Here is an 11,586-nt window from a genome sequence, read left to right as displayed (position 1 = left end):
ACACAAAACAAAGGGCCTGTCCATGGTTTCTTAAAGCAGATGCCACCATCACAAACTTTTAAAATAAAAAAAAAAAACTACATGCGTCATATGTAAGTGATGCTGTTAAAATAAATAAATAAATACGGGAGCGTATGACTTAAAATGTGGTGAAGTGAGGGTACAATACTTTCCACCACTGCACGTCACATGCCAGTATAATTTGGTGACACACACCCTTCTCGGCATCCTGTAAATTCTAAAACTGCGCAGAAATGAAAATACAGCTGTTAAATATTTTCACGCCGCGTCCCTCCGGTGACCTAGTTTCAAGTCATTTGAATGGCGACCAAACTTGCAAAGTGAGCGTCCATTGACTCTCTGTGATTTTTACACAAGCCATGCAAAACAGCCCCTTTCTCCCCGCGTCTCTCCCCTTACATAACAGCAAAGAGGAAGATTTCTCACACAAAGGCCACTTTATCCCGTGTCCAAATTCCGCATTAAAACAATAAAGGCTGATAGAGGAGGTTTTATTTACAGTTTGGAAAGCTGCTCACCTCTCAAGTTCACATTAACCCTGATACCTGTAATCTTGATATGGACTGGCTTCTCACAAGATCACATGGCTGCAACATTTGCTCAGTCGTGCACTTAGTGGGCGGGCTCTAGTGTGTGTGTGTGTGTGTGTGTGTGTTTGAGGAGGGTGTGTGCTAGAGTGGAGTATAGAGGGACAAGGTAAGAGACAGGGAGGGAGATGCTACACCTGTACACCTGAGGAGCAGAACACAAATTCAGACAACAACAAACAAAAAAAAAAAAAATACTAAGAGGAGGTGAAGAGTTTGTAAGCATGGCGGGACAGTTTCACATGTGAGAGAATCTCCTCGTATCTGCAGCGACGTCCCCGTCATCAAGGTAAGAAAAACAAGTGCATCCGAAAGCCGCTTTAAGTCTTGAATAAACTGCTGCGCAAAGTGTTGGGGTTTTACCTTAGCAACAAAATCCACATTTGCTTTTATTTTTTTCATTAAGGTGCAACAAGTCAGATTTTGTCAGGATTAAATTAAAGTCTGGGGCTTTTTTTCCGTTGCTGTCATTGGTTTTCACACAGTCCAACAACCTCAATTAAGATGTTTATGCAGCAAACTGGAAAACACTGTGGTAGTCGATTTAAGGGTGAGGTAAAATCTCCTGTGGATAAATGCCAAGCATGTTTTTTTTCAAAATGGCAGAATTTCATGACGTCGTCTATTTTGGAGGTTTCGAGAGACACAAACATTAGAGGACACGGACTTGGGCAGGTGAAGTAAAAGTTGAACGACGAAATTCGATGATTTCTCCGTGTCAGAGGTCAGCATTTGCTGCTTACATAAGAGCACTGTCTGAATAATCATAAAAATGTTGTAATCTCTGAGACAATCATTCACCCGGCCAGCAGGACATCAAACCGAAATAAAGTCGCTCTCACGTGATGGCACTTTAGCAGCTGACACTGGTTGTGTTGTGTTTGAACTGGTAAAACCCTCTGATGGGGAGAATGATCACAGAGTGAGTCACGAACTGAACGTTCCTGGACTTTGCAACTGAACTGAACTTTTAAAAGATAGCCAGCCTTGAGCTTAAAATGCCCGACGATAACGCAAATTCAGACACTTTGCCTGATGCTAGTCGGTCTCATCGTGAACATCAGACAAAGAACCCCCCCCCCCCCCCCCCCGAAGCCTCGTCGACCCCTTCAACTTTGCTGTCACGGGTGAACAGTGCGTCTGGCACGGGGGCTGAAACCCGAGAGTCTAATGAACCTTCAGCTCAATTATGAAGGCAGCGGAGTCCTCGGTGCCCTTGGAGGCTCCTTTCTGTGCAGCTCAAACATTGCGTTGCTGAAAGCCTTCCGCAGCTGGTTAGTGATTTCCAAACGTGGCCACAGCGTTCCCTTCCCTGCTGTGATCTCTGAGGCTTTGCCGAACGGTGGCGGCAGCAGAATACATGGTAACTTATTAAAAAAAAAAGAACCACGGAGGGCCTCCTTTGTGTCAACACGAGCTTTTGTCTCAAAGGTCACATCTAAGTCAAACACGGCAATCTGAAGGAAATATGTGTGCATATTGTACTGTTATGATCCCGCGCAGCGTGGTGTGAAAGTGCTGCTCGGTTCTGCAGAAACTGCTTGATGGAATGTCAACAGTGCTATGCAAATGTTGTGTAAATGTTTGCAATGGGGCCGTCTTTCTCCTTTAAGACAATTAATGCATCCACGCCTCCAAATGTTGGTTTGAGAACAACAGGAAACGTTTTTAGGTTAAGCGCTTAGAATTTAAATAGAGGAAGAAAAAAGTGAGATGACCGCTGCTCATAAACAAATTTCCCAGTCTGAAAACATCTGAGTGTCTGCGCACAAACTGGTCAGAAATGAGCAACACTGAGTCCAGGACAATAAACCTGCAGGATCTAAAGTTCAAATCATTTTCACATCTTGTCCCACTCCACGTCTCCAAAGTTAATGCTACGTATTTGTGCCAGGTCCCTTTCATCACATGTTTCAGATAAGACCAAGATGAGAGTTTCTGCAAAGGGCAGGGACTCTTTATTTGCATAGGTGCCACATGATGAATTGACCACACCAAAGGACGATTCGCTTCCTGTCAGCCCTCATAAAACAAGTACCGTGGCCTTCAGTGAAACTCGTAAAATACGCTTTACGACCTTCATTTCATCCATTTTACCTTTGCAGTTTGAGGTCTGAGACATATTTAAGCTCGGATATAATTAATACGAACATGTCAGAAAAAAGTCATTGCTCAAGTCGTCCAATGAAAAGTGAATTTTATGTATAATCCGGTACAGGTTCTACATTAAGTATAAAGGTGGGGCAAACACTAAAAATTATTAGCTTACTGATTAACAAAACTTATCCTTAGCCTAATGACATAATTGCCTTACTGTTACAATATCAATAAAAATGCCAATGTGCTTATCAAAAATTGTAGGTTTTTTTACTTGTTTTCCAAAAAAGTTTAAATATGACATAGACAATTATGCTATTAGGCTAATAGGTTAATGTTATGATCTCTTTGTTGCTTGCAACGTCAAATCTGTATCACAATGTAAGTAAAATTTAAGTTAAATAAAAGCACTTATACCTGATAACTGATGGTCAAACCATCGCTGGTTAAATCTGCCGCAAATTCAGCTTAAACCTTTTAAACATTTCTCAAAGTTTTGAGGTTAAAATCAATTTTCTACTTTACAGTTTTGATATTTTCACTTTCTGTTTTGCATATATTATTAAAATTCCTTTTCACAGAGTGTGAAAGTTCACCCTTGAAGATTTATTTTTTTTTTTTTTGGCAGTGCGCGTGTGTGTGTGGACGCATAATCCAGCGAGGGGTTTTCCAGTACTGATGTCTAGTCTTTAATAATTATAAAGTCATAGTTAAATATTGCCATCAAACCCCCGTAGGGCTGAGTTTACCATTAAAATATTTTGTTTTATATGACCAGCAGTCCAAACCCTGTAAAATTAATGATTGATATTCAGCTTACTGTGGCGAGGCAGCAAACTTCCGTGTTTGAGGGCATAAAATATTAATACTTCAACTTCAAATTAACTGCAGATTAATTTTCTCTCAGTCTAATGAGCAACTACTAAACTCCAAGTTGCAGCACTGGTCAGAAAAGCACCAGTAAAGAGTCACATTTTATTTCTGCCGAACCAGATTTGCACCTTGGAGCTTAAATAACAATTATGTCGTAAAGCCTGTTTTAAAAGCCAATTCGCCACGCTCTCTAGCCTTATTAAAATAAAGGCCTGTTACGTTTCACTGACAGATATGACCTTTAACTTCTAGATATTCGTCACCTTAACAGTAATTTAAAAAGAGAAACCAAGTCTCCTGTGAGGCGATTTAAGTCAGATGTTTCGGTGTATTCAAAACCAGTCTAAGTCAGTGATAAGGAATTTATTTTACTGGTATGATCACCACGTTGTTGCTGTTGTTCATCGGTCAAAAGCCTTTTTTTTTTTTTTTTTGGCTTCATATCAGATCACATGAGAGTGACACGGGATCTCGTACAGGCGATCATTAATTTATCAGCCGGGAGCAGAGTGTCAGGTGTTACCTTCCCGTTAGGTTACACATTCTAATCACGAAGATGAGCCACGGGGGAAAGAAAAAAGAAAAAAACACAGTCGCTGTCTGCTTTCTAAGAACTGGTCTCCACAGAATACAGTGTTATTTGTCTTTTTGAAAAGCAAAGACAGGGCGACGGCGCGGTAAAAGGTCCAGAATGAAGTCAGACTAACAGCAGAAATCGTGTGTAAAAGATAAGTTTACACCTTCTAATACTTAAACAATGAACATTTAGGGTTATGTGAGATCTTAAATTATTATTTGTTCACTTTTATTCCACTGTTTTAGTTGCCATCATCAGTTTTTTTAAAAAAAAAAAAAACAAGTTTAAAATGCACATGTTTTACTTTACTTGTAATATTTTCTATGTTCAGTGTGTTACCGTTTCTTTTACTTAGGTAAAAAAAAAATATTTCTCAGACTTGGCTTAAGGGCTGCAACATAAAGTGGAGACACAAAAGCACAAAATATAAAGCAAAAAGATGACAGGTGAGACATGGTGTGTGTCTGCAGTTGAAAGGTTGAGTCTTCGTTCAGGCCTCTTTTGCCATGACTTTATCCACACCTCCTCAGGTGAGGCAGACTGGGGTGATTAAATACATGCTCTAGAGAAGGATATGTGCAGAGGGACCTAACACCTACCTCCTCAAAAGAGTTCCTCTAGGAGCCTTAGAAATTAACAATGGCCCTCTGCAGCCTCGTCAGTCTTCAGATACACGCAAGAATTTATGTCCTACGTATGGGGATTACACTAAATTGCTACCCTGAAAGTTACAATATTAACCAAAAGGAGTCCCAACAAAGTGAACTGCGGCCGCCACAGGCAAATGCTCGCGTGCAAGTTACGAAATTTCCAAATACAGTGAGGCTTACAGAAGTGAAAGTGGAAAGCTACAACCGCAACTGTTAATGGTGGAGCGGCGTCACATAAAGTTTCTGCCTTCGCCCAGCTTTAAAATGAACAAGACATTTAGACAGCAAAGTCTAAATACAAAAACATGTGGATTTATACGAAGGGAATAAATGGATAATCACACTAACTTACAGCTGATAGATGATGTCTTGCAGGTGCCTGAATGTTTCAAGTGAGGTTCAAAAACACACCTGCAGTTACACTTTATTACCACAGGTGTCGCCAAAGGCAACTAAAAGGAGGATTTTTGTTTGCTATACTAAGGAACTAAATGACAAATACGTTATAAATAACTTTAATGTGCGAATGGCCTTCCAACGCATTACACTCAGACAGATAACTAGATTATGCAACTCTTCCCAGATTCAATTCTAATCAGTGCATCATTATATAAAGCCCAATCGAATTATATGATTGACCTGGTAGATGTTTGCCAGAGCATATAGTGGGAGTGGCTCCAGACCAACTTTGTGCCAGAAAATAAATTTGTCCTGGCTTCCAACTACGTTGGAAGAACGAGTATTGACCAATGTTTTCTGTTCAATAAATTTTTAATTTTCTATCAGACGTGGTTGTTGTTGTAACCGTGTCTTCTGGGCCCTGCAGGTTAGTCCCGTCTCCGTTGGTGCCATGGCTGACGCAAGCTGGTGGAAGCTGACATTTTCCCGCAAGACGAAGTCTCAGTCTAAGGTTCTGTATGAAATCCCAGCGGAGTACATCACCAACACTGGGAACAAAGACCACCCGGGCGGGAATGCCCCTCCTGACCACGCGGACAGCCAGTTCAACGCCAGGCTGGAGAAGATTGTGGATAAATCAGCCACCAAAGGCCGCCATGTCAAGGTCTCCAACTCTGGCCGTTTTAAGGAGAAGAAGAAGGTTCGCTCCACGCTGGCCGAGAACCCGAATCTGTTCACAGAGCACAACCTGAGCGAGAAGAACCATAAAAAGAAGACTGACAAATAGCACGAAGAGTGAGAGATACTTGATCACCAATGTGTCATATGTCAGTGTCACACTTCTAAAAGCTTCGAATCGGGCTGAAATATGCACGAACACCACCACGTGGCACCGCATGTGCGTTCCCCTGCACCACTCCCCGGTAGATGCTGCACCTTCGGACTCATGCCTAAATAAACAAACTGCTATCAGCAAACAACCTTTACACCCCCACAGATCAGAGCAGGGTCTTTTTTATCTTCTGATTTTTGAAGGTTTTGATTCCAAAACCTGGCTCATCATCAGCTTTCTTGCGCTCTCGTTGTTGTTTTGTATCTTCAAAAAAATGATCACTGACGTGAAGGAAACCTCATGATTGAAACGCAACATTACTGTAATTAGTTTTTATTTTTATTGTAGAGTTATTTCCCATTTTTTTATGTGTTGCACAATCAGTACTTACGCAAAGAAATGTTTTATTGCATTTTTATGGCAAAATAGGCAAACGGACTTGATTTGACTTTAATTTCTGAAACATTGTGGTGAAGAGTGCAGGGGGACATTTTAAAATGAAGGAATTTTATTGTTTTCGGGAACAGAATATCACTGCTAACCGCATTTATTCTGAAAGAAAGACAGCACACTTGTCCAGCAAAGTATGGATTATACACATGTGACAACTTTATTTATATATTTTGGTTAAAAGTGTTTGTCTTTTTTTTTTTTTTTTCTATGGATCAAATATCAGTTTATCAAAGATTTTGTGTATTAACATGTCCAAACCCTTTTCGGGGCCATTTCATGTGACTAGTAGTAATAAAAAGTGTTTATAAATTCTTTTCTGTAAGTTTCTTTTTGTTTTTATTAAACATTAAGCTGTTTGTGTGAAAGATTTCTGTACGTGACGGATTCTGCAGACAGGACCGGTGGCTGGTTTAGGCTTACTGATCTTAGTCATTCTTTCGGGTTAGTGAACAGTTTGTTATTTCAGCTGAACTCATGTTTCCCGGTTTTTGTTGACATGGCGATAGTAAGAGGACACCGATACCTGACACCCAGCAGGGAGCTCCTTCTTTTAATTACACACTGTTCCTCCTGTCAGTCCAAACACGCTACCCGCACATATCTTCCAGTCATTCATAAAAAATCCTCGAATCAGCTTTGTGTGTGAATATATTTTCTCTTTTGAGTGACGAACAGTGGTGCTACTGACATCTGCTGGACAAACATGCACACAGTCCTCAAGTACAAATTAAACTTTATTAGTTTCTCTTTTCCAGAGTTTATTCAAACACAGAAGCACACACAACATGGCACGATTTACATCATTGGCTCTTTTAATCTCATTATTAAAAGGCAGTCACTTTCACAGCTACAATAAATTCATATTTAATTTGGCCAATATGAATTCATTCTGAGGTCGCATATTTCACCTTTAATTCCCAAGAAACAAACTTCAATTTGACTGTAAATTCATGGGAATTCATCTTTTAGAATCAATAAAAGCAATAATTCCCAGTTATTGTTGACTATTTTGCGACTGAAAGTAACATTGACTGGAATTTCCCCATTTTTCTCCTGAAAAGTGTAAAAGTGAAACAACATGACAGACGTAAAACTCCATTTTCCACTACTACAATCTGTTCATATTGAATACAAGTCAGCTGACCATTTTACAATAAATACTAGTTTCATGGAAAAATATTTAAGTATTTATTAAGAACACCAGTGCAGTTTTCTGTATGTATGTATTCTGCCTTTATATTATCCAGTTTTTGTGGACGTGCTTGGAATCATTTATGCACTATAATGCTATATTGTATCTATTTAACACCTTTGTGATAGTGTCAGCAAAAATAGGATACTGTATTAAAACTAGACCCCTCACCAATAATTCGCAGCTGTCTAGGTGTAACTAATAAAGTGGCCAGTGAATATACTTATTATTATTATTAAATTGATCCCTACTGTTAAGGCATTTTTTTCTATCAAACCAAGATACTCAATACAACAAACTAAACTTCTCCATCTCAGTTTTCCATGTTATTAGTATATTACAGACAATTTTCTTGGTATTTATCAGGAAATTACAGACCAGCAAAACATTAAAGAAAAAGAGAATGAAATCCTACTTTTCAACTAATAAGACAGTTTCTGGATCCTACACGTGACCAATGACAACAACCAACGTTACACTGTCAATCATTGTTGGACAGGGTCAGGTGGAGTTTGCACTCTTTGCATTTTTATAACCTGTGGAAAATGTAAAGCTGCACAGTAGAGTCAAGTTCTGGTTCAGTTCAGACAACGCATCGGCTTATTGATAAATCCTACACAGAGTAGCCATCTAACAAACACCAAATGGTTCAAGTCAACACATTTAGATGTTGTTTCAAGTGAGGTAAAGTTTTTGTTTTTTAATTAATGAATTTTTAAATCATATTCTAGATAAAGTTTCTCTTCACATGACACAGTGTGTGGACGTACACCTCATGGAGACAGTCGCTGGTACACCCAGCCTCCCTCTGCAGCGTGCTGAAACTGTCCCGGCTCGGACTCCCCGTCCTTGGGCTTGGTGAAGACGATGCGGTCATGAAGTCTGTTGGTCTGACCCTGCCAGAACTCAATCAAATAAGGCTTGACGATGTAGCCGCCCCTGTTAGTAGTTAGGAAAAAAAAAAAGGCGTAAATACGCAGCTGCGGTCCAAGACGTCAGGTAGCTTAGTTTAGCATACAGTCAGGAAATGGTAGGAAACAGTTAGCCTGGCTGTGCAGTTCTGCTAAGCTACTGCATTTACTGTGTTCACCAGAAATATGAACAGACCCAACTCTTGGGGTATTCATGAATTTATAACTGGAAATACTGATATTCCTAACATCTTTGAGTTATGCCTTTAAACCATTAGCTGTTAGCCCCTTGACTTGTAGACGTCTGAAGCTGCCAAACATTTTGTGTACAAAATGTCATAATCCCATGCAGCAAGATCTGTGTAATATGTTGATGTTATCCTATCAGTCAGCTAGCTTAGCTTAGCATAAAGACTGGAAATTTTAGGATACAGTTGGACTGACTGTTCTGTTTGATTGTGTTTAATTTGATGTAGTTAGTAATCTTCCTACTGTGCAAACCTCAGTTAACTACAAATGTTACGCTAACTTAAGCTAATAAGCTAAAAAGGTACATTTTTATTCCTCAATACAGAATATACAGTATATTTTACAGATATGAGGGTGGTAACAATCTTCTCATCTAACTTTGTGGATGAAAGTAAATAATAAACAACATGTCTTGAACTTTAGCAACAATTTAAAAGTTGATTTAACATAATGTGATGCTTACCAGTAATCAGGCATAGGCACGTCGGTGTCCTTGTACTTCTCTTCCAGTTCTGCATTTTTCTGCCTTAGATACTAAAAGAAAGGGTTTAAATTGAGCCTTCAACATTTTATGCATTACCTATAACACGGTATAGCTTTGGTTCTTACATTTCTGTCAGGAACAGGAGTGCTTTGTCGGCTCACGACAGCCCCAATCTGGCTGCTCTTTGGCCGGGAGTGGAAGTAGTCGCAGGAGCTCTGGTAGGGTATCCGCTCCACAGAGCCTTCAATACGGATCTGTCCATTAAATTCAGACAAACATTCATTACACAATACAAATAATTATTAACGGTAAGATGAAAAATAATGCAAGATATAAGAATAAGGGCATGAAAGTTGCCGCACCTGTCTGTTAAGGGGTTCCCAGTAGAAGACCAAGCACGCATACGGATTGGTCTCCTGAAACAAGAAACTGATCAGAGTGGTCGATAATCGAAGAGTAACAATAGTAGTAACATATAAATGATCTTCTTTTGTCAAACTAATAATGTGCTGTTCTATTCAGTTTATATTCCTAGAATTTATCCAAATATGCTTATACGATTATTGATTTGTTTCATTTGTTTCTGATTTGTCAGTTCACCACTTGATTAAATGAGACATTCTTTCGGGTAAAATCTAAACTGGAAATAAATCCTTTTCAGAGAAAAAAAAAAGGAACATAAATACACATTGCAGACTAAGTAAAACTAAAATTACAACATCAGCTGAAAAATCTTCAAGATTTAAAAAAATAAATCAATCTCTGTTGCTCAACCCAAGACTCATTGAGATAAACACATTAAATACAAGATATTTAACTTGAAGACGTTTACTATTTAGTCCAAAATATACATATTTCGACTTTTACTAGGAAATGTGATTGTTCACAGTTTTGTAGGCTGGTCACTGCTTCATTGTTTTGGTTAAGACTCTCCAAAAAGGCAAAACTGCTACAGGGGACCTTCGTGACTTTTAAAATACCAACTCATTCTAAAAAAGCAAAAGAAAAATAATAATAATAATAATAAAGGAAAGTAAAATATAGTGTTTTCAGTGAGTTGTACATGATATAATGTGATTTGGAGTGACAGATATTTACTAGGGCTGATGATTACTAACCAGCTCCGAACCCTTTCTGCTCTCGTAGTTTGTGAAGAATCGGAAACCTTCGTTGCTGTAACCTTTCAGGAGAACCATCCGAGCCGACGGACGCCCATCCCTGAACAGAGGCGCAGAGATGAGATCAGACACAAATTCACACTTTTCGCCTCAGGTGGTGGCGCTACCTACTTGGTGGCAGTGGCGATGCACATGGCGTTGGCCTCTCCGATCTCAGGACACTTGGTGGCTTCGTCGAACCAGTTTCCAAACTGCTTGATGGGGTCCAGAGACGCGAGCTGGCTCTCCTCAAAGCACTGTGAACAAAAAACAAACATACATTTAGACATTAACAATGATCTTTTTTATATCATATACACTGATCAACCAACACCACCACTACTTATTGTCATTTCTAACGGTCTTAAACTATTCTCTTCAGGCCATTTTGGAAGATCTTTGGATAATGTGCAAGAACTCAACATTTTCACAGCTTGTTTGTTTCACTTCAGTGCAAATTGGTTGGTATAAATGACAACACAGGGGAGAAAATGACTCCATGGCAATGCAATTCTTTAAGCCCTGCAAGTAGCTTTCCACAGCTGCATCACAAATAGTGTAGACAGGTTAGATTAAAACAGTAAACGTTGCAGTATTTAAACATCTAACTTAAATACCACCACGACCTTGCAGTATCGCAGCATGGATTTAGGTTCAGGACCCACTATATTAATTCTTGTCCAGGTAATTCTTCTGCTTTGAATGCCTCTCACCTCCTCATCTCCTTTGTACTTCTTCCTCATGTTACTCAGGTCCATGATCGCGCTGTCACTCGTGGATTTTCTTCTGCACACGTTCAGAGCAAAAACGCTTTGTCGCCCCACTGACAGAGTAGCACGAGATGGGGGATTTCTACCAAATACACAGAAATGTCTCAATAAATCCACACTGAGTATGCGCCTCATGCTGTCAAACCCATGGTCAAATCGACACTGACGTCAGGACGCAACCTCCCCTTACGTAAAAAGTTATGCAAACGTGAATTTTTTTGGACTAAGTAGACGTAGAACACAACTTTAAAATATTTTACAGTCATTTTTCCCACGCCTATAGTTCTGGCAATTAATACATTTGAGGTTATGTGTACTTGTAAAAGGATTTAAA

At 39.4% G+C, this 11,586-nt stretch overlaps 2 protein-coding genes across 2 annotated transcripts; one reads left to right on the top strand and one right to left on the bottom strand.

Annotated features, from left to right (window-relative positions):
• Positions 1–697: 697 nt before the first annotated feature.
• Positions 698–6,801, top strand: prr15lb (proline rich 15 like b). The gene is made up of 2 exons (XM_047609657.1): positions 698–897; positions 5,632–6,801. Exon 2 carries the CDS (start codon positions 5,656–5,658, stop codon positions 5,989–5,991), a length of 336 nt encoding a protein of 111 aa, XP_047465613.1. The 5' UTR covers positions 698–897; positions 5,632–5,655; the 3' UTR covers positions 5,992–6,801.
• Positions 6,802–7,205: 404 nt separating this feature from the next.
• Positions 7,206–11,507, bottom strand: pnpo (pyridoxamine 5'-phosphate oxidase). Its single transcript, XM_047609656.1, has 7 exons — positions 11,196–11,507; positions 10,615–10,739; positions 10,444–10,543; positions 9,688–9,741; positions 9,451–9,579; positions 9,305–9,375; positions 7,206–8,620 (listed from the first exon to the last, which is right to left on the bottom strand). Exons 1-7 carry the CDS (start codon positions 11,385–11,387, stop codon positions 8,455–8,457), a joined length of 837 nt encoding a protein of 278 aa, XP_047465612.1. The 5' UTR covers positions 11,388–11,507; the 3' UTR covers positions 7,206–8,454.
• Positions 11,508–11,586: the final 79 nt, after the last annotated feature.

The sequence above is a fragment of the Mugil cephalus genome, chromosome 16 (assembly GCF_022458985.1).
Source record: "Mugil cephalus isolate CIBA_MC_2020 chromosome 16, CIBA_Mcephalus_1.1, whole genome shotgun sequence".
Classification (NCBI taxonomy): Eukaryota; Metazoa; Chordata; class Actinopteri; order Mugiliformes; family Mugilidae; genus Mugil; species Mugil cephalus.
Note: the sequence above shows the minus strand (reverse complement) of the source record. Positions and strands in the feature narration are given on the sequence as shown.